The sequence below is a fragment of the Pholcus phalangioides genome, unplaced genomic scaffold (assembly GCF_987345545.1).
Source record: "Pholcus phalangioides strain wild (caught in Gottingen) unplaced genomic scaffold, Ppha-v1.0 ptg000010l_1, whole genome shotgun sequence".
In the NCBI taxonomy this organism is placed as follows: domain Eukaryota; kingdom Metazoa; phylum Arthropoda; class Arachnida; order Araneae; family Pholcidae; genus Pholcus; species Pholcus phalangioides.
Window position 1 is genome coordinate 10,943,049 of NW_028301603.1, and position 24,554 is coordinate 10,967,602.

Genomic DNA, 24,554 nt, shown 5'->3' on the forward strand with positions numbered 1-24,554 from the left:
TGCATATCTTATTGCATGATATTGAAGTTAAAGTATCCTAGTATGCTATGCATGTTATTGAAATGTGTTACTGGGTATTTCACGAAGGACCACTAACTTTGAAAATAAATAACTGAAACGGTAATATATATATAGAAGCATCAAAACCAGTGGTATGTTTATTAAAAAGAATCTGATACAGAAATGTTAAAATTGTGTAGTTACGAAATTGTGTTGATAGATGGTGCCGCAGGTGGCATTACCATAAGTAGCCTCCGACCTCACCCCCTGCGACTACTTTCTTTGAGGCACACTGAAGGATATTGTTTACCACAAAACAATCATTTAACACTTGATGAGCTGGAGGAGGCTATTTGTCAAGCTTGTGTGTCGATTTCCAGTCACACACTATAGAGAGTCACTGACAATTGCATTCTTCATTTGCATGTTGTGTGAAAGGTGCACATTTTGAATCTCTTTTGATGTGGATGCCACGAGGGCTGCTTGCATTACCCACTATGTACAGCCTACTTATTGTGATGTCGTCTGTGGTGCCATCTGTTGATGCAATTTGTAACTAAAATTTTGAATTTTCTTTATCAGATTTTCTTACGCTTTTTTAATAAACATACCGCTAGTTTCATGCTTCTATCTATCGCCGTTTCTGAGTTATTTATTTTCAAAGCTAGGGGTTCTTCATGAAACACCCAGAATATGTTGTGAAAGAATAAAAATGTGTAAATTAATAAGCCAATCATCACACAAGTCTGAAACACATAATAAATGCATGCATCAGTTGTGCAAGAAAAAATCTTGTCAATGGAATATGTTGAATCGCTGCCAGGCATTCACTTTAGAGGGGTGGGAATAAAAACACTTTTCTTTGCAAGGGAAATGTAAAACCGTGAAGTTAACTTGGCTCAACAATCTTTCATGTTACATAAACGTAGAATTTTGGTGTTCATATTTTTACTTGTAGTTCATTCATTTCATTTATAGTTTATTCATTACTGCTAAATTAAATTTGAGAATAGTACTATTTTTAAACCATAGAGGGCAGCAAATTCATGATATAGCGTATTTTCACCACTAGTCAAAGCTGTGAACTTTTTTCCGCAAACATGGGCGGACTGAATGTTTCTGACTATATTGGCTTTCTTTCAAACCGAGCACAACTCAGGTCTATCGATGTTGATAGACCTGAATTGTGCTCGGTAACATCTATGGGCAATTTACTACCTAGTGAGTTGTGCCGGAAGTGTGTGGGTACCTAACAGTCTGAGTGCATATCTAGTGTTGTGTCTGATTTTTCAGTACTGCCATCTATATTTCAGAAGTGAAGTGTGATGACGGAATTACATTTGTAGGTCTGTTGCTACTTTTTAAAGGGGAGATCAGATTGCATTCACGCCTTGAAGTTGGGACCCACAGCAAACCAACTTCAGCCGACCACCACAGTGGCTTTGATGGGTTCAAACCCGGGTCCTCGCGATGCGAGTCTGTCATGCTGTGACTACTCGACCAAAAAGTCTCAGTGGAGCCAGGGAAAAGGATTGTTTTAGACAGGTTTTCTTGAAAAAATAAACATGCTTGACTGGCACCTACATTTTTTTCTCGATTTGTCAAGACCTGCCTATATGGTTCTACTGTATTTATCACGTTTGCGACTCTAGCAAACATACTGGCTCACTCTGCGTGTGTGTGGATGCCCCCTCCCCCTTTTTTTTTTTTTCAATCATTGTCTCTGCACATATATCTTGCTATATCTGAATTTAATCTCTAATTTGCGCTTCGTTGATTCTGAATTAAATAATCTGATTAGCAAACCCTACACTGCTCTCTCTAGTACATACAGTCAAACCTCGTTAGTGTGTCACCCGGTTAACATGTCACTCCGCTTACCGGGTCACCTTTGGGAAGTCCCAATTATCCTCAGGCAGGAATTGGCACAGCTATCGCTTACTCTGTTTAAAGAGTCACTCCGCTTACTAAGTCATATTTTTGCTCTCCCAAGAGTGACTCATTAACGAGGTTTGACTGTATATATGCACTACTCATATAGCTGAAGGTACAATATTTGAAGCCTCCGATATAGACCAATATTTTCAGAAGCAATGTAATGGTCCTTAGTATATGATCCAGTGATGGTCACATTCATCCAGTAAGAAAATACAGTGCGACCCACTGGTAGGGTCTCTATGTCATGAACGATTTAATTATTCACCAATAAAAACCAAAAAAAAAAATAATTGCGATATTAAAACTGAAAATATATACAAAAAAATAATTTTTAATAGAAATTTAATAGAAAAGAAAAAAGCTCCGTAACAAACATGTTCCTTTTTCCTCCAGACATAGATTTCATTCACATATTTACAAGAAGTATGAAGATCACAATGACGAAAAAAAGGAAATGTTTCCGAAGTCACACGGTGACTAAATCGTCCACAATCATAAAACGCATCACTTTGAAGACTCTGTTTTGAATCTGTACAATGGGTTTTCTATTGATGTCGTTTCACCCGTCTAAGAGAGAGAGAGAAAAAAAACTATTAAAATCTATCTGCATAAATCAAAGTCCACGAAATCTTGTTAAAGAATCTGTATAAGTATAATTTTTTTTAGACAGCGTCAATATTTAAAAATGAATGATACACAGAACGCACATTATGTATTAACAAACAACAAAATTATTTTATCACATATATAGCTAATTTTTCTTCTGTATCCTATGACATGCTGCTCATGATTGAAGCTTCAGCCTTGAAATAGACATGAGACAGGGTTTAAGCTAGATAAAAAATTCCTTTAGCAAAACAAAAATGGGACGAAAAGCTTTTGCAAAATGCTGCAATGCTATTGATTAATGGTTGGATTTGTCGGCTCGTTTCATACCTCCTGTACGCATTTTTGCGAAAGTGGCTCTCTCTCTCTCTACTACTTCTTTTGCATTTTGCGAAAAATGCAGCCATAGCTTAAACCCTGACACCTGGTAGGACCTGGGCAAAGCAAGGAATTACGAGGGTTCCTGTGACTGGGGTGAGAGATGTTTGGTTAGTCAGTGAATGGATGTTGTTTAAATTTTTCTGATCCTGGGTGAATGCATAGCTTACCCCATCAAAATCGGATCCAAGAGGACCTGGGTTCGAGTCCTAGTGGAGACAAGATTACTTTTCTTTCCAAGTTCGCCTTGGCATAAAATCCAGAACATGTGTTTTCTTGATAAATTCGGCCAAGAAAAAGCAGTCTTTCTATTGCTACTCCCTCCCACCTGGGGGGCCATTTGCCGCAGTTAAGGCTACTAATGTTTCTACTTTAGCGCATCATGCCACAGTGCATGAAATAAGGGAGACAGGGTTGTGTCTCGAGTGGTGCAGATAGTAGCATGTTTGCCCGGTATGCAAGAGGGTGGTTCGAGTTACAGAGATACTAAATGAATTATTTTTTTTTAATATGTGTAAGATCCATGACTTTGCAAGACCCTTTAATGCAGGGGTGTACAACCTTTTCAATTCATGGGCCAGATATGCTGTATTTCTGCCACTTGCAGACCAGAAATAAGGGGTCCTCCAGATATAGAGGGTGACTGTATGATTTGTATTTTACGGAAAATATCCGGAAACTTAGGTATCCCTACTTTTTTTATAAAATGTCTCGTTTTTTTCCCTTATTTTCAAAGAAGCTCACTTAAATTTTCGAAATCAAGAACTAAGAGTACTTTTATGACATATCATTTGATCATTTTTGTTGCACCATGGTAATTTTCTGCACATGAGCGGGACCTAAAATTCATTGCCGATTCCGAATGGCAGGCTTGTTTTTTATACTCCTCGAGAGGTTGGTGCGCTAACCCCTTGATGGAGGACTCCCCTGCGGTAGCAATTTTTTGCTGCGGTCAAGTCGGCATTTTTGTTGTACCCCTGAGTCAGGAAAGTCTTCTGACAAGGACAAACCGGGTATCAAACTTGCAACACCTCTCAACTTCCTTAGGTACTTTAGGCGAGTATCTTATCGACCTGGGCTACTGCGCCCTTCATGACTTATATAAATTGTATTATGATAATTATATTGAGACCATCATAATTAGCGCTTTTGTCATATACAAATATTCATCTCACATATTTTTCAAACATGGTCTTTTTTTTAATGAATTACATTTTTACCCACTGTGACTTGCAGTAGCTCTATTTCCTGCTATTGCCGATTTTTCAGCAGTTTTAGCAATAGTTGACAATTTTTTGGCTGTAGTGTGGATTGACTTTACTTGATTTTATAAATGTTTTTGAATGTAATTACCTTTGATAATTTCTTTTGCAATAATTGGTAATTTGACTTGCATTAGACAATTTTTTTGCAATAATTGGCTCTATCCTGTATAGATTTCGATTTCCCTTATTTTTATGAAGAAAACATGGTTAACCCAGGCATTTATATTGTGTTGTGTGTGTATCTCGATACTTTTCTACCAGAACACCTTTTGCGGGCCAAATGGATCCCACCAAGGGGATCCATCTGGCCCGCCGGCTGGAGATTGTGCACCACTGCTTTAAAGGATGAAATTATAATGCAAGTAATATGTGCATTTGAAACAAATTACTTCCATTCAGTGTGTCCTGCAACTTTTAGTAGTGCCGCTAATTGCTTCTAGATATTTAAAATTGTAAATCTCACATTATATAAAGGATGTAATAAATATGTCGAATCCCATTTTAACAAATGCCGTTATAGTGAAAATCTTGTTTTAACAAACACTTTCTAATCCCTCAGATCAGTTGCTTACATAGGAACAATGCAAAAATCTGGAATTCCTTTATAACAAAATTTTTACTATAACAAAGTGATTTCTCCTGTCTCTTGGCAACTATTTTATTTGATACAGTCGAATCCCATTATAACAGAATTCGACTGTATAAAACGCTCATCCCTGATACAACATCTCACAAGAAGAAAATAAAAACTAAATAAATTATGATTTAAGTGGCACTTACCATTTCACGCTCTGACAGAGACTGGGATCCGATTTCAGAGAAATTCAGCTGAAACACAACAGATACGATTTAGTGGATGTGCTATTGAGGTACCAACACATCTCACGAACATAGAAATTGCATGTTAATAAACATTAATTCTAAAAATAGTTTTTTTTTCACTTGATGGAGTTTTTTTTATGATTTCGATGACTCGCATTGTAAAATTACCAAGAACTTCACTTACATTTTCAAGATGAAGCCCATAGACTGGATTATCAACAGCATGCGGCAGTCTTTGCCGTTCTCTGAAAACACAACGAATCCATCAGAAATAACAAAAACAAAATTTCTGATAATTTTTTGAAAAAAAAACCCCCCTCAGAATTATAAAAATGATTAGAAACTTACACATTTGTATTCCTTTTATACCAGACTGTGACGCCGATGGCGATGATTAGAATCGTGGCGATTACAACTCCTGGAATCCAGGCAACATTAGCACCTGTAATGGGCATTTTTTGTTTAATTGACAGTATATTCATTATTTTTCAAGACAGATTTGCGCAGCTGACATAGTGTGAAAATTAATACAGTAGAGTCGAATATCTGAGCCCCAAAAGTTTGAGTTTATGGGTAATCTGCGTTACTGAAAATTTTTGATTTTTTTTCTCCAGAATCCTCTTTCTCTTTTTTTCCCCCCCAAGAACCCAAATTGTTTTTCCTATTTTCTTCACAGGATCTTATTGTTACTTCTATATTTTCTTCCAGTTTCTATTTTTTCCCCAGGAATACTATGTAGTACGTACTTGCATATTATATAGTAATTTCTGTTTTAAAGGGGCTAGGCAATGGGTAAGAGGTGTAATAAAATATTAGACTCCCATGAATGGACATAAACCAGTGATTCTCAAACTTATGTCAGCCGCGGCTCCCTTGCCCCATTCATGATTCATCTGTGGCTCTCAAGAATAGTTTGGTAGATATTATTACGAAAAATATTGGTAACATAATTTTTGAAGAACCCCTCGGGATAATAATCTCCTGTTGCCAAATCGGAAATGTCAAGATATGCTCGTAGCTTTTCTAGAAGGTCTCGGTACGGTGACGCCGCCAACTTAGAAACGGTAAAATAGAATCTCAAAGTTTCAACCGTACCTATGAATAGTAAAGCAATCACTAGAGCGAGGGAAAGAGTTGCTGGATTAAATGCTTCAAAGAGAACTCTGATCTGGTTAGCACGTATCTCTGCTTGTAAATACAAGTAAAAATTGCTGTTCTGTAAATAAATTTGTGACATCCTGAAGATTGCTTCATCCTCTGCTTATTTCAAGGACTTGTGAAAAATTATCCGGAACAATATTTTCCTTTATAAAAGAACCACTTCAAAGCATGAATAGGCACACAGATCAACATCTCTAGCTGGGCACAACGCCTCTGACAAAGATTGGCGACACTCATTTTAAGAAACACTGATGTAGACTATTTTAACTTTCGTGGGTCGAGAAAGAGGAGCAAGTTTTGATAGATCCTTTTTGATGGTGGACAATGGCATTGTCTCTTAATTGCTTACCTAAAATCGTTGAAAGCTATCTATATCTCAGGGTTGTTCACCATCAACCCCACCCTCCAACTCTTCTTGATCACTCTATCATCTTTGTGCCCTTTTCACATTTTATTATTTTTAATTTATCATATGGCATCACAAGATCTCTATTCTGTGCTGTTTGTAATCTCTGTGAGATATAATACAAAATTACTTAAAAAAATGCAAGTAAAAGAAAGTTTGTTTCTACATTAACTACATTTAAGCAATGGTTTAGATCAGGGGTGTTTAACCCATGACCCTCCGAGCCTTTTTCCTGTGGTCTGCCGACCATTTTTAGAAAATAGCTACTTTACATAGAAAAACGAATTTGAAAAAAAAATTCAAAAGAAAGCTGGCCACTGAAGTTTGTATTGCTTTATTTATATAACTCTGTGAGATACTTTCCTCATTCAATAGTAATGGTACATTAAAAGGGCCATCGTAACAAAGTCTGGGGACCCAGAGCCAAAACACTTTTTGAGGCTTGCTTTAATTTTGGCTATATATTTCGAGAGGCCAAATTCAGCATCCTAAAAAAAAGCCTATACATAGTTACAGAATTTGAAGAAATGATAAAAAACCTTAAAGAAACAATTTTAGAATTATTAAAAAAATAATTTATGTGATAATCTAATTAATGAAAAAATAGTCACAGAATTACTGAAAGAATTAATCACAGAATTTTCAAGAGTAATTTCAGAATTGTTAAGGTTAATTCCAGTACTGTAAAGAGTAATTTCAGAATTTTTTTAAAAGTAATAAATCATAAATCTTTCAAAAATTCTTAATTTTTGAGAGAAATAATTAATAAAAAATTAGTGAAAAAATAATTTCAGGTTCAATGAAAGAAATAATGAATTCTCTCACAAAAGATTTAATTAAAGAATCAATTGAAGGAAAATTTTGAAAATAAATTAATTTAAATTTAATGAAACAAATAAACAGAGAGTAAATAAGAGTGTTGAATTGTTTGGGGAACCCTGTTTAATAACCGAGAATACCCTGGTATGACTTGGAGGCCCTCAAGCTTCATGGAAAGTTAAATTTGGCAACGCAACGTTTGAAAAGTTGAAGACCCCTGGTTTAGACGTTGCTGCTAACAAAAGACGCACAGCTTTGAAACAAAAAAAAATGCTGTTGTTTCTTTAAGTAATGAAAATTCCATCTATATATCATATTCAAGAATAAATATACAATAAGTATGTGCAAATACTGCTTTTGCTTGTCTTTTTTTTAAGTAAAACCAACATTTAAAACATTTTTTATTGTTTTTTGGATAATTTGAGTTTTTCAATAATCCGAGGTGGCCTCGTTCCTATCCACCTGAGATTATAGAGACTCTACTGTATGACAGATGCAAAACTTTAGGTAACACAACTTGAAGAAATTTAAGTTAGTACTGCAGACTCACCTCCAAGTGTCTTTTGAAGAGGCGGCTCATACACCTTTGCACATCGATTTTCTGTGTAGCCAGCATTGCAACTACAATTAAAATCAATCAAACACATGAATTTTAATGATAATAACAACTAATGTGATTGAAAACATGCGAGAAACATGTGAAGTTTTGTAATTGAATTGACTGTTGTTCAATAAAAATGAATAAATCCTCCGTTCCTGCATAATTACAGTGTGTATACAGTGAAACCTTGCTACAATGATACTTGATATATGAATGATAAATCCCACAACAACAACAGTTTTTTTTAAATCTTGTTGACGACTGCCTTGGTCTAGTGTCAAACTCCTTTCAATATAATAATATCCTTTACTACAGAGATCTTCAGCCTTTCAGATGCCGTGGGCCAAATTCAAATTACTCACGAAGCCTGCAGGCTACCAACTCATTACTGCATACTGAGGTTATTTATAATTGTGAGATAGAACCACCCCACTCCCCAATTTACAAGGGTTTCTCATGTAATTTATGATGGCATATTAATTGAACGGGGCCATGACGTGAACATGGTCTATGAATAATTGAAGTGTATTTTTTTTCTTCAATTCTGAAATTATTTATCTTATTTTTTTATACCATCTGAAATATTTTTTTTCACCAATTTTAAAAAACATTTCTGATTAATTACTGATTCATTTAATTAATTAATTTTAATAATTTTGATCCGGAATCACTTTAAATGATTCTGTAATTACTTATTTCTGTAATTCTGTAGTTATTTCTTCTCAAAAATGTATCTGGAAATTGTTTTTAAAGTAATTATGGAATTACCCATTTATCAAATGTGAAATAATTTCTATCACAAATTATGAAATTATTTCTATCATTGATTCATAAGTTGTTTTTTTTCACTAATTATGAAATTATTTGCTTCAGAATTTCTAGAATTACATCTTTCAAAAATTCTGAAATTAATTTTTTTTTTAAATTCTGAAATTAATTTTTTTTGCAAATTCTAAATTTTTGTCAATTTATTTTAGAATTATTCCTTTCATTAATTCTGAAATTTCTTCTTTCATTAATTCTGAAATTTCTTCTTTCATTAATTCTGAAATTTCTTCTTTCATTAATTCTGAAATTTCTTCTTTCATTAATTCCGAAATTATTTTTCATTAATTCCGAAATTATTTTTCATTAATTCTGAAATTATTTTTCATTAATTCTAGAATTAATTGTCTTTCAATGTCTTCAACCATTTTCTAAAATGGTCAGCGGGCCACAACAAACTGCTCTGAGAGCCAAATGTAGCCTACGGGCCATAAGTGGAAGACCCCTGCTTTACTATGTGACAAATCACTCAATAACAATTTTTTTTCTTTCCGATTTTGAAACCGCTGCAACAATATTTTTCTTTTTAATCTCGTATGAAAAAGTTCTATATTTTTTAACTTGTCACCAGTTTTTATTTTTCCGAGGGAGTTTAATAACATCCATATTTCACAACCACCAGATTACAAAAAGTGTTTATGAAGTTGTCTGTATCACTGTTTTCTAAGTAGTACATAAAATCGTGATAGAGTAAACCCCTTTATAGGGACAAAAAAATGTAACTGCTGCTACTCGTACTTCACCATACATGCACCTCGTATACATTCCTCAGCAGAATTTCTAACAAATGGATGCACGCCAGACTGTGTGCGCTGAATGTATGTGTGCCCCTAACGTATTTATATTGCCAAAGTTATGCGGGTTTTCTGTTCGACTGGTGCTGCCATCTCTCTTTCATATTTTGAAGTGAAGATAGTGAATGCTTGCATTTTCATTTTAATGAAAAATTCAAGTGTCATGTTGAAGGTCTACTTGCTCTTTGCAAGAGAAGAGACTTTTAAAAAAATTAACTAAAAATTTTCAATCAGGTAATAAATTATCAATTTTTTGCGGCAAATAAATAACTACAAATACTTTTTATAGTGGTATTAACCACTATAAAGAGTATTTGTAGTTATTTATTAACAACACCAACTGGAGGAGATGACAACAACAACATAAATTTGGTGATGTATGTTCATTCATTCATTGGCTCAATGCGAACACAACTTCAGTCTATCGCTGCAAGCAATTTACTACAGACTGAGTTGTGCCGAAAGTGTGTGTAGATACTAATGGTCTGAGTGCATATCTAGTGCCATGTTTTTAAATTTTCAGTGCTGCCATCTATGAGTGAAGTATAGTGATGCATGTTGATAATGCTACCTTTCAAAGAACAATTATTTCTCGAAAACAGTATTTTTTTCTTGGTCCTCAGAGTATCATTGCCTGGATTTCACTATATAAAATACATAATACAGTAAAAGTCTATTATAACAAGAATATCGCTACTAACATGTGATTTTCCACTGATTGCCAACGACTAATATTGAAGATTCCTAGCAGGTAGCTTCTAGGGCTGGGAATCGACTGGGAAAGTATTTAAGTGGTTAATAAAATATTTTTAATTGATTAATAAAATTTTAATTGAATATTTTTTAACGTTAACCATTTGTAAAACAAACTTGGTATATTGGTGACTATATAATATTAATTGATGCTACAAAAATATTATATTTACTTCATTTCACAAGCACCTATTTTCTAGATATGAAGAGATATAGGAATAGATTACGAAATCATGGCGGCCCCCATGAAGCAATTTAATATGCTTAATATATTTTGTTATATCCTGGAATTTCTTAACTCGTACCTTGTAGGGTTTTTTTTTTATAGAAAATTGATTATTTTAGGTTAGTCACTGATGTCGAAACTACTTTCCATTTTTATACTGTGGCTTGTTTCCTACAGAAGTGTAGGAAATATTTAAAAGGGGGGTTTCACTCCCAAATGATACTGGAAAGAAGGTGGGGGGGGGGGGCATGTTTCCTGAACACCAAAACTTCACAATATATTTCAAGCTTTACTTTTAATGCTCCAATCAAACTCAATTTGGAACTGAAATCCTCCTCATTTTTCGTTTAATTGACTTGCATTTCCTATGTATATATATAATCCCCAAAATATTTGATGAAATTATTGATTTAAGAATATTTAAATATGGTCACTTATCTAAAATGTGTACGAAGACGAACATCATTTAAGACATCTAATCAGTTTTGTCAAGTAAATAAAGTTAATTTACACGCTTTTAATGAAAATTGTAATTGGATTGATTGAGTCGACTAACTAAACTAAAATTTTTAACTGCCATTAACAATTGATCAGACCAGTCCTAACTGCTTCTAACAATAAGTCGATTTTAATAACAATTTTTCCCATAATAGTGAGCTGTTGTGTATAGCAGACTTCTACTGCATTTTATCTCACTGTATCAAAACATTTCCTGATTGATAAATTTTTATTGTATGACATGAATGGCAGCGTCTTCAGTGTAATTGTATTTAAGTTTAACTCTATACAGTTTTACTCTTTTTCAGAAATATATAGCATCCTTATCTGTTATGGGTATTTTTTTCTCAGCCATTGGGCATTTTGCCTATTGTGGCCTTGCGTTTGTATTTATTTGTATTTGTATCATGCTATTCAGGACCGGAGAAGTTCGTTAAAAATGTGCGAATTCTTAAACTCAAGGCTAGTAAAAATTTAATAGAGATTAAACTAAACATTTATAAAAATATACTATAAACACCAACTTTTTAAAAAAAATTATGGTATATATGGTATGTTAATATAACTTCCGAATACTCACCTGCATACTGGTACTCTTCCAGTCAAAGTACAGTTTCCATTGTTCTGACAGAAATCAGTTCGACATGCTATGATTAAAATAAAATAATGCAATTGTATTCACAGTCCGAAAAATTTCTCTGAAAAAAGAAGGATGGCATAACATTTGCTTGTATAACAACATTGCTCTATGTGCACACTTTTACACAGAGACCTAATGTTAAACAGTTATATGACCCTTTCCTTGAAAAATCCTCTTTTTGCTGATAATCATCATTCAAAAAAAAAAACAGGGCAGCACTAAAAATTAAGGCTTTAAAAAATGTGATTCTTGAACTGTGTGTTATTGCAACCTAGGCCATAAGGATTGATACCGTCAGATCAGAAACAGATCAGGGCCATCTCAAGACCATCATCAGGCCCTCAGGCAAAATGATTTTTCTGAGGTCCCCTACCTGGCTATAAATGCTGATTTACATTTACATGCTCACTCTCAAAAATTTTAATCAAACCTCACTTTCATGAGACACCCCTTCCTCCCCCGCACTTGAGGCCCCTAGCAGCAGTGCCATGTGTAAACACTGCACTGTAAGAGATGTCATGACATATTTAAACCTGTTTATGCCCAACTCTTGATGTGTCCGTTTCGATATTGGGAATATATTTTATTGAAATTGCACCAATTAAGAAAATTCCAAGGTATTTTTTAAATGCATCAACACAGGAAGTATGACACTGGACAACGAGTGTCAATTTTATTATGACTTATTTGAAAGTCATAAAATTATTGAAACTCACTTCAAAAAATATGATGACTTATTTGAAAAAGTTCAATGAAACTGAATTGTGTCAGTTTCATTAAACTGTAATGTAAATAATCGATTACAAAAGAAACTTTGCATAAAAATAACAATATAATATTGATAATATAAAGTGGGAAACACAAAAGTACCCATGGGATAATAAAATACATCAATTTCAAGAGTTAATTTCTAAACCAGGAATGACTTCTCGAGAACTTTTTTGATGCCGATCTCAGAGTAGGGTTGTGATTTACATGTGTTAAAATATATATACAACTAGCAGGGCTAAAATATTATGCAAAGTTAAATCCTTGCTGTACTAAAATGCATTCAGTGGGGTACAAATGGATTAATGATAAAATTTATTTAATTTAGTGATTGAGCTGTGATTATTACCCAGTGTGTCATAGCAAATTAGCATAAGTACTCCAAAAATGATTCAAGATCAAGCCACAAGATGTTATAAATTTCCAAAGGTGCCATATATAAACAAAAATTTTGCAAATCCTTGTTCTAAAATCTCTCAAAACACCTATATGTCTTTGCCAGTATAGTTATGGGACAAGTCCATATTTTTGGATTCCAGAATCTGGTAACACTAAACACAAATCAATTTTCTAATAAATTTAACTCGAGGACTGTTCTTCCACATGACAAATTTGCATTTGAATAGTGAACTTGTGATTTTGTAAACAGAAAAACTTCATACTGGAATGGCTATCTTTGTATCTAGTATCCTTAACTTTTTGCATGATTAGAGAAACATTAACTCTCCCTTACCATCACAAAGAACTTCATCGGATCCGTCAAAACAATCGTTATGATTGTCACAAAGTTTTGACCTGTGGATACACATAGAATCTTCGTAGCCTCCACAATAATAGTATTCAGGATCGCAAACCTCATCATCTGTAAGAGAAAATGTAAGAATTATTTTCAATCAAGTCATTACTAATTTAGTATTTACAATTTATGCTTCTTTGCTACAAATTGAGAATTTTGAAAGCAGTCTTCATAGCTTTGCAAAATAAAATTTGTAGGAGTGTGACGAATGTATCAATATACATGGTCTTGAGCCCTTTTGAAAAAAGAAATTAAAAACTATCAAAGATAAAGACAAACAGCTTAAAGCATTTGAAAGAGAGGGTTTCAAAGTTTTATTTTAATTACTACTGTGATGGTCGGTGTGGTGCATAGGAGGCTTCAAACATGGAAATTCTCTATTTTCCTTCAATACAAAGCATCACTATGATTACTACCCCTGACAGAAAGTGTTCATTCACCCACGAAAACACTATCAATGCTACGTTTAAAATGCAAAAAACAAAATTAAATTTTTTTTGAGTGAAATTTTTTTTTAAATCAAACATTATGAATTTAGAATAAATAAAAAAAATCATAAATTTATTATAATTTGACCATAAAAATCAATTTATAAAGTTGTAACACCCGAGAAAAAAAATGTGATCACCTCAGTTTTGAGGAAAAGGAGATAGACTATATGGGATCTAAAATAAGAAACTTAATATTTTGTAACTCGGATGACGCTTTCATCCTTTGGGGCATAGAAGCAATAAATTGTTCACAGTACGATGGAGAAATTTCTTCTCAGCAGTCTCTAATTGCTTGCTTCAGTTCCATAATGTTATTAGGCTTTTTGGAGTCTACCCTCTTCTTCAACTGGTACCAAACATTTTCGATTGAGTTATATCTGTTGGCAGGACAGTCCATCGTTGAAATGTTAGAGAGAACTTCTTAGATACTTCTCAACTTTTTACTGTGGTGACAAGAGGCATTGCCGTCTTGAAATGTAAGAAGTCAGTCGAATCCTCAAACCAATTGTCAACACTGGGAATCAAAAAGTTTTCAAGAATGTCCATGTAGACTTCTGAGTTAACTGTACGTTTCACGATGCCCAATTCCCCTAATCCGTCAGCTGTCATGCAATTCCACATGGTAAACGAGCGACAAAATTTAGTTCTTTTATCAATGCACTCATCTTTAAACTTTTCTCCTGTTCTTCTCCAGACAAATTTATTGTAGCTACTTCAGGAGATTTTTGACTCATCACTGAAAACGACATTATTCCAATCATTCACACCCCAGTGGATGTGGTTTCTACACCATAGCAACTGAGGCCTCTTCCACTGCCAAGTTAAATGAGGTTAAGGAGTTGATTTGCAATACCTGAATCCTTTTCCTTGCAAACGATTGCATATGGTTGCAGACACGAATACTGTACTTCACTCACTCTGCAATCAGCTGTTTCAAGATGGCAATTGCAATCAGTTTTCTACCGTCTCTCTTTGTGGTACTACAAGGGTGACCAGATTGAGGCAAAATTTTCTACATCACCAGTCCTCCCATATTTCATCCAAAGACGGCACACCATACTTTGAGCACAGCTGAAGATTCTTGCAACCTCCCTTTGAGGAAATTTCATCTTTGAATATGGAAAATATCCGTTTTTTAAAATCATGAGAAATATATCTTATGGAAGAAGATATATCTATCACTATGTCTGGTTATTTTGTGCTTGCGTGAACAGTTTAATTTGCATAATTCAAGTCAACACATTTGTTCGAAATATAGTGATCAATCACTTTTTTCCTAAAAACGGAGGTGATAAAATGTTTTTTTCCCGGGTGCTACAAGTTTATAAATTGATTTTTATGGTCAAATTGTAATAAAATTATGATTTTTCATTTATTCAAAATTCAGAATGATTTTTTTAATACAATTTTTCACTAGAAAAAAATTATTTTTTAATTTTGTTTTTTTGCATTTTAAATGTAGCATTGATAGTGTTTTCGCGGGTGAACAAACACTCTCTGCCAGGGATAGTATATGCCCTCAAAAGAGTTTCCTTCTCCCAATAATCTTAATCTTCACGAGGCTCTGGGGAAAGAGTACTACTGTACATACTTGTAAACAGCTCATCTGTTACACTATAAAATTTCTACATGCGTACCTACACTCATAGGAGCCTACAATGGATGTCGAGCCTACATAGCATTTGTAACATGGGTATTACAAAAAACGGAAGTAAGGATAGACATAAATTAGATGGAAATAAAAAATATTTATAAAAACTTTTGAAAACTTTTCTTTCAAATTCTTTGCGTATATCTTCTCTATCTTAAACAGCTTTTCTTTTTTTTAAATCCGCAAATTCAATTAAAAAGATTAGTGGCAACAGCCCGACAGAAATAAAATCAATGAATTACAAAAAAAAATTACTTCAATTCTTTGCAACACGCATGTTACTAATAACGTGGTAAGAAATGCTATATAGGCTTTACATCCTCTGCATCACAAAGGTCACACGTGCTAACCTTGGAACCAAGCCTCTCTGTAATAGCAATGTTCACCATCGGAGGGGGAATCCTTTCCTCCTGCCGAATTTTTTTTGTGAAAACCTTTTCAAATTTTTTTTTGGGTCCTCCCCCCCCAATTTACCAATTTCTTTCTCATGACTTTTTTTAAAATTCAAATAAATTTCCTTATACTTTCGAAAGAAATTGTGAATCTGACATTCTGTATGAGAGTAGCACACCTGGCACACTGCCTGGGTTTTCTTCGTACACTGTGAACATTTAAAAAGTCAAACTGTTGTTTGGGAACTAAGGTAACCAAAGAAGACATTCCAAAAGTCATTGTTGCTGACAGTTTTTTGACCCTATCAGGCATTTGCCCACCTCTGACGAACTTTTAAAATAGCCTCTCATTTAAGTTGAGGCCTGTTTTGTACACATACAAAATTTGATACACATTGTAGATTTATATAGAGAACATACACACCGAAAATCAATTTTATACACAGTATATAGATGTCAAGTTTTTCATTCTACTGCGAGTGAAATTCGTATTTCCTTTCATTTATCAAGAACTCTAGGCCACGATAAGTTATCACCCCCTGTAGATGGGGGAATGATTATACAACTACAAGCAATGATTACGTTACAGTAAATGTGATAAATCTGATGATTACGCATAATCACTGACCATTTCGGTAAATTTAATAAATTTTGTTCATATATTATGAATTCATCTCATTTATTGTCATCACTTGTTTATGTATAATCCTCAATTCACCATGGTAAATATGATAAATTGCCAATGAAATTACTTGAATTTACAGGAAGAAATTTGTAAATAATTAAATTGTAAAAGAAATCATTTCAGATGATTAATTCATTTGGTAATGTTGGTTTTGTTTCCACATGTTGATACATATGAAGAATGCCAACATTACAAGACAAATAATTTTCATCTTTTTAACACTTATTTTCATTTAATTCAATTTTTATAGCAAAATATGTGTATTACACGCATCACCTACAGACAAAATAAATGCATTAAATGGAGAGGTAATAATTATTTCCATACTTGATGGGGTCAGAAGCAAAGGGATGCAAGTCACAAAATTTGAAAAATTGAGTTGAGTATTTAAAAAATCTCATTTACCCAACATCTAACTACTTGCAGACAGACAGGCCCTTTCTATATGCTAAGGATGCTTTCTAGTACCCACTAGTTTGACTACTGCATAGACTTATGTGTAATAGACCAACTTTGAAAGTGATTTTCTTGAAACTAGATTTTGATACAAATAAAAATGCAAAGGCCACAACATGCAAATTGCCCAACGAAGTGGCTGAAAATGCCACCTCATTGATCACTTGCATCCTTTCACTCTTTTCTGAGCCTCTCATTTATTAAACTCATAAACTTCATTTTGGAATTATGCATAATCGCCGATAAAAGTAATAAATGTAGAGAAATTTATCAAACTTGCAGGGACGATCGGTGATTATGCATATTTATGGATTTATCAAATTTACCATAATAATAATACATTAAAATGGACAAGAAATTTAGTGCTAAAGGAGAGCTAAACATATTATGGATGAAAAATTTGCTTTAAAAATAGTAACGAGCATATCAAAGTGAATGGGGAAATTTGCTAAAAAATTATGAGGTGGGGGATATTTCCATTTTAAAAAGATCCCAACTAATTAAAATCAAGTGGAGGCAGATTGGGTCATGGGATGGCTGATGCAGAACTTTGGAGCTTACATAATCTATCTTTTCATAGTAACATAACAAACATAAAGATATGAAGAAAAACTTACTGCAGTGATACTTTTCATCAGTACCACCAGGGCAATCTTCAACACTGTCACAAAGATAGATAATAGGTATGCACTTATCGGAGTTTGCACATGGTGTCCATCCTGGGTCACAGTCGTGATTAGGATTCAAGGTAGGTCTCGGACTGGTCATGCTGGGTGTGGTGGTTTCTTCTCTGGGACCTGCAGACCAAGAAACAAAGTTCAAAATTCTCAGTTAAATACATTACCATTTATTATTATTTTCAAAACTTTATGCTGTCATAATGGTTGTGCATTAAAGGGAAATTTAACATTTGGAATCAAATGAATAACTGCAAGAAGCAATAGCAGCACTCACCGCTCGTTGAAGCACATGTTGTACCTAAACAAAAGCCAAAAAAAAATTCCAATATAAATAATATGGTAGAAATAATATGATACATAGAGTAGAATACATAGCATTACGTACAAGATATAGAAATTTATACAAATATGTCGAATACATGGGCGATCAAATGAAACCTGTTTTAACAGATATATTGAGGTGAATGACATAGCACATACATTGGGTTCAGCAGAATTCAACCAAAAAAATATACAGTAAAACTCATATATAACAATACTCAAGGGATGGGAGAAAGAAGCATATTATTATAGAATGGAATGTAAACATATTGGATAAATCGAGATAAACATATGGGGACCCGATAAGCATATTGGGATAAATCGAGAAGGTATCCATACTTAGATGAGACAACCATAATTTTTTTATGAGCATTATATTTATATTTTTTGGTTTTTTATTGTTCTCATTGCGTTTCTGTATTTTTTATATAGTTTAGATATATATTTGGCATCCATATTTTTTAGGGGCATTCTGTCTGTTGAGGCATTTGTATTTGTCGACATATTAACACTACAAAAAGTGTATCAAGACCACAGAGTAATATCATTTGATCATTTTTGTCACACCACGGTCATTTTCTGCACACGAGGGCTAATTAGACCGGGACCTACAATTTATTGCCGATTCCGAACGGCAGGCTTGTTTTTTATACTCATCGAGAGGTTGGTGCACTAACCCCTCGATGGGGGACTCCCTGCGGTAGCAATTTTTTGCTGCGGTCAAGTCGCCGTTTTTTGTTGTACCCCTGTGTCAGGAAAGTTTTCTGACAAGGACGAACCGGGTATCGAACTCGCGACACCTCTAAACACCCTTTGGCACTTTAGGCAAGCATCGTATCGATCGGGCTACCGCTCCCGAGTAATATCATTACAGGCGATTATCATTATACAGGGTGTGCTGTGAGCCCTAATGCAGCATTTATATCATCAACCATTCGTCATAGTGGCATGGTTCCAATTTAAAAAAAAAAGGCTCAAAAGTTTTTCAAAAATCACTCTGTGCCTGTTTCAAGAGCACAGAGTATCTAAATGTTTATATGGTCCTCCCTATCCTCTAACTTCCAGTTAGAAAGTTGATACCCTGTCTCTCCTGAGGCCAATAGAAAAAATTTGTTATGTGCAATTAAAAAAATTTATTATGTTTATTAAAAAAATGTTTTTAAGTGCAACATTCACTGAGATATTTGAATTCAAAAAATGGAGAAAAGTTGTGGAAGAGCAACATAAATTAACGGACAACGCTCCTTTTTTTCCTTATTTATGCTGGTCTTTCCTAACTTTTGTCCAATTCTTGAATTCAAATATCTCAGTGAATATTGCACTTGGAAACATGGAATTTTTTTTCTCTCCTCACGACAGACACTGCAACAACTTTCTAATTGGAAGTTGTAGGACAGACAAAACCATATAAAATTCCAATTTTTTTATTTTACAACGAGCTCTCGAAACTTATACAGAGTAATTACCGAGTACATTTTGAGCTTTGTTTTTTAAGTTCGAACCCTACCTTCATGACGAACAGTTGATGAGATAAAGGCTGCATTAAAACTTACGGGACACCCTGTACAAGATTTTGCATTCAAATGAAGTAAGTCTCGTTAGAATAAAACTCTTCAACAAGAGTCCTCTGCCCTTCAAGGTTGAAAACTGTGGTAATCATAACCTCATCATAACAAACCTGAGACTTGGATTTTTGCGTGTCAAATTCTCCATATATTGCTTTACTTTAAGTTTTGCTCCAGAAAAGATATAAACTTCAGAAGATATATACTTTTTGTTTTTCCTGAACAGATCGACTTAAACAAGCTTCGTTTGATCATCTCATATTTTTTTTTCTAACAATATTTAAATTCACTGTCTGATAAATCATTTATCTGACAAACTATGAGCAAAAATTTGATTACGTACAGAATAAACTCACACAAAATATAGGAAATTACACTGTATTTACCTTCGCAATCGGTTTCATCACTACCATCACTACAATCTCTTCGACAATCACATTGCCAGCTTTTAGGCACACACTCAGTTCCTGTACGACACATGAACTCTTGATCTGTACAGAAAGCTGGTTTACCAGTTGGGACGACAGCAGTGCCTTTTTTGGGGAAATTAAAAAGGAAAAGTTAAAAACAAATAGCATAAGTATGATCAAAGCCAAAAATCAGAGGTTTTTCTAGAATATCTCCTTTTCACACAGTGTTAAATATACACCCAATGAACACTCACTATATTATGCATTTCCCCCATTTCATGAGCACCTCCTGTTGTTTTTCTCCATCTTCCTCTATGGACCATTAATGTTAAGAACCTATATTAGTGCCTATATCTCAGCAGATAATACGGAAAATATTCCCAAAAAAAAAGATTTTTTGTAAATTTTTTTTTTTTGCAGTGAAGGGCGGGTTAATCAAATAAAAGAATGTTATAGTATTGTTTTCAGTACAATCAGGTTCTAAAGATGGTATAACAGAGTAACAGTATATGTTCTGTCTCATTGATGGATATATGTGACAAATTAACACCAAGAATATTCAAATTAGCTGTAAGATTTTGCCATCCTTTTCCATTCTGTTACAACACTGTTAAAATATGTACATTGTTTATTATGGACATTTGATTGCATAGACAAAAATTACTGAGACATGTCTCCAGTAATGAGTGTTCACTGTGTATACATACAAAGTGAGTCAAAAAAAATTAAATACTTAAAAACCTGTGCAGTTTTTGAGTATATCATGTACAGCATGTGAGTGCAGCTTCTCCCTAAATTGTAAACATGTTCTGCTCTAAATATTTTGTCTTAAGTCTGCTATCTATTAACAACAGATAGCAGAGACATTGTAATGCAATTTATTGAGCGATATCACTATCAGTGATAAATGCAGAGAAACTAGTTATGAAAATTCATAGTTTATGTTTAATTTCGTAATTGAAATTTTTGTAGTTGCTAATCCACACCCTGTTAATCTGAACAACTCATAGAAGGTGCATGGAAAAGAATAAAGGAAGAACCCATCATATATGCATGTACAGGGCAGGGCCGTCTTAAAAGCATCATGGGCCCCCAGGCCAAGTGATATTTCTAAGGCCTTATCTGGCCAATTTCCGAAAAATTAAACTACTTGTTTTTCTGAGGCCCCCCTTCTCTCGAGGTATCTGGGCTGTGTCCGGGTGGGCCCATGCGTTAAGACGGCACTGGTACAGGGCCATCTTGGGCATCACTATTTAAGGAATGCCCTTCCCTACTAAAAATTGGCCACAACTGATGTTAAGTGCAATTAAATTTTGTCATGTGGTCCCTCATGACCAAAGAGACCTTTGAAGACCAGACACACCCCACTTCCCATCTCAAATGGAGCGCTGTACATGCTCTTGATTTAAGCCGATGGTTCTCATGAGTGTTCTTGATGTAGCTTTCATCTAACACCACAGGATAACCGCTGTCATCAATTTTTTTAAGAAACAATCATGTTTGTAAAATTTATCCAGGTAATCCTAACTTTCCACTAATCTGAAAAAATCCCAATCCCAAAAAATTAAGCTCAGATTTAGCAGGATTCTTCTTAATATGTATGTATATTAATATGTATAAATAAGTAATATCATATTGTCATATCACATTAGAGGAAATATAACAGTGATTGAAAAAAAATCTACATTATTTTTCAGATAATTCATTATCAATGCTTCGTATGTTCAGAAATAAGGATTCAATAAAACATTTTTTATGCATTTATGGTTAAAACTGTGGTAATAGTTTGGAACTTTGCATAGCATATAACCTGTCTCTCGATATCAGATGATCTATAAGAGGGAAATCTTGTTATCAATGTCATAATTTTACTTGAAAAAATCTGTTACCTCCTTCAGCACAGCCACTAGTGAATGACACATCGTCAATGGCAATATCGGTATTATCATCACCACCGATTGTTCCTTCGAATATTATGCTATAATCTTGGCTGCTTCCAACCATGGCGTAACCGTACAGCCACTTTTCTTCCTGGGGGCCTGCTTTCACCCACATGGGTATAGCTTGACCATCTGCAGATTCTGCCAGTACCTGAAGAAACAGACATATTTTAAATATTTAGTTCAGAAACGATTATTAGTCTAATTCTTTAATAATTTCCAACACAACCTTTCAGTTGTATATATTGCCACACACTGATAGGCTTCACCTTCAGCTGTGAACAGGAGCCATTGCCCATTCAGTAATTAAAACTTGAATAGTTTGCTTCTCATTTTCTGTGTGTTTTTTAATATGCAAATAAGTTTTCACTTTGTATAAAATAAGTTTTATACAAACACTACACCAAGTAATTTTATTTAAAAAAATTGGTTCCTGTATTAGTCAAGCCTGCTTATACACAGGTCAGTTTTTTAAGAGAAAAAATTTGACCCAAGTTTTGATAATGCCCCTCCTTCCCAGCAGGGTTGAATAAAATCTGGCCTGTTTGCCTAATGGAGCCAGCTTCTACCCATGATAGCAAGGCCCTCATAATATCATCATGGGGCTCCCAGGTCAAGCAATGTACAGTGGAACTTTGGTTAAGGAGTGATTTGGGTTAACAAGCAATTTGCATAACGAGCAAAAATTTTAAACAAATCTTGACTCGGTTAATGAGCAATGATTCCTATTACAAACAAAAATTTTGGGCATTGTGAATCAACTTGCACGTTATCACAACTGAGTTGATGGTTTTTCACTTTTGCCCACTCACGTACCGTGGAATTGTGGGGTAGTATTTTCCCCTACAATCTTCAGTTAGTGTGCCTCCCTCAACAAATGAACACACATGCGAGCGTGACTGTTTACGATACGAAACTAGATGTAGCATCGTAACCACCAATATGTGTGCTTGAAGTTTTTTATTCTGCTTGGAGAAAACTTTGGGCTGATTGCATTATTGAAGGTGACTTTGATGGGCTAGCTCATGAATAGGAGCCAACATTTGTCAAGAAGATTGTGTCCTTGGGGAAGGGACTGGAGGTGCATGAGGATAATAATGAAGAAATAGTGGAAGAACATGGCTAGGACTTGACTGTAGATAAACTGGTGGATCTCCTTTGCATGCAACAGTAAGCATTTATGGACAGTATCTCGTCTGAGGAAGAGAGAAGTGAGGAAAGAAGTCTTTCACTTTTCAAATGAGATTAAAGAAATGTATAGAATGTGGGAATCTGAGCAAAATTTTGTAAGAAAGAAGAACCAATCAAATAAAGCTGAAGCAAAGTGAGCAATGAATCTGTCCAATGGCAATGCAATTTCCCATTTCTGAGAAATTCTAAACAGGAGGCAAAAGAAAGTGTCATCTGTTCCTTTTCAAATTTGCACAAAAGGAATAAGTTTGCAAGCAACAGAGCCCGTGAATTGTCCTAAACGATCTCTCCCTCTCTCTCGTCGATTAGAGTAAGTATAATTTGTAAACACATTATCTTATCGCACGTTAATTTAGGTGTTATTATATTATATATATATTTCATTGATCATTTATTATATTATTGTGTTTAATTATTGATTGAATTTCGTTTTTATTAGTCATTTTTATGTGAATGAATAATTGTGGAACGAATTATACAAATTTCCATTATTTCCTATGGGGAAGTTTGATTCAAATAACGAGCACATTGGCGGAACAAATTAAGCTTGTTAACCAAAGTTCTGCTGTATTGAGATCATTAGAAGCTGAACACAATTAGTATTGATCGTTATGCAAAGTCATCTGAGATTCCCAATGCACCAAGAAGCCTCTCAGCGATATGCCCATATATATATATCAATCCCCACAACATAGTACACTAATGTGTGGTAGCCATCTTGCACATCTATCTTTCCAGAAGGCTGAAAGATTGCCCTGCATTATTGGCCCACTCTTAGCTATTGATTTGCTGTAAAAATACTATTTTTACTGTCTCATAAATTGTCAGGTGAAGAGAAAATGATTTTGAAGGTTCCATCATCCTCAAGCGGAATAATGGGGTCAAATTATGGAAAGTCAGAATCGATATGCCCATATATATATATATATATATATATATATCAATCCCCACAACATAGTACACTAATGTGTGGCCCATGAATGGTAACCATCTTGCACATCTATCTTTCCAGAAGGCTGAAAGATTGCCCTGCATTATTGGCCCGCTCTTAGCTATTGATTTGCTGTAAAAATACTATTTTTACTGTCTCATAAATTGTCAGGTGAAGAGAAAATGATTTTGAAGGTTCCATCATCCTCAAGCGGAATAATGGGGTCAAACTATGGAAAGTCATAATCGAAATCCCAAATACATAGCAGTCCATTGGCGTACGCAAAGTGGGGTTTGGTGTTCTAACCCCCCCCCCCCGTCAAGCCACGATTATAGTGCTATTTTGCAAGGAAAATCATAACCCCCCCCCCCGAGAGGAAAAAAAATTGAACCCCCCCCCCCCCCCCCCGAGAAAATTTTGCGAACGCCTCTGTAACAGTTCATTTTGTAAAATATACTCCATTAATTATATTTTGTGCCATGAAACTTGTGTGTCAATTTGCAGCAAAAATGTTCGTTTTCTCTATTGAAATGGTCGCAAAGCCT

General features: G+C 34.4%; 1 protein-coding gene across 1 annotated transcript in view; it reads right to left on the reverse strand.

Moving 5' to 3' along the window:
* Positions 1–2,251: 2,251 nt before the first annotated feature.
* The window catches only part of LOC149080912 (MAM and LDL-receptor class A domain-containing protein 1-like), a 168,446-nt gene continuing 146,143 nt past the window's right edge, over positions 2,252–24,554 (reverse strand). Inside the window, exons 79-89 of the mRNA XM_089237599.1 lie at positions 21,837–22,038; positions 19,924–20,070; positions 17,926–17,949; positions 17,589–17,768; positions 13,234–13,362; positions 11,673–11,739; positions 7,946–8,016; positions 5,358–5,451; positions 5,194–5,254; positions 4,968–5,015; positions 2,252–2,505 (exon numbers count right to left, since the gene is read on the reverse strand). Coding sequence (XP_089093725.1) covers positions 2,443–2,505; positions 4,968–5,015; positions 5,194–5,254; positions 5,358–5,451; positions 7,946–8,016; positions 11,673–11,739; positions 13,234–13,362; positions 17,589–17,768; positions 17,926–17,949; positions 19,924–20,070; positions 21,837–22,038 — 1,086 coding nt within the window. The 3' untranslated portion in view covers positions 2,252–2,442. The remainder of the gene's footprint in view (positions 2,506–4,967; positions 5,016–5,193; positions 5,255–5,357; positions 5,452–7,945; positions 8,017–11,672; positions 11,740–13,233; positions 13,363–17,588; positions 17,769–17,925; positions 17,950–19,923; positions 20,071–21,836; positions 22,039–24,554) is intronic.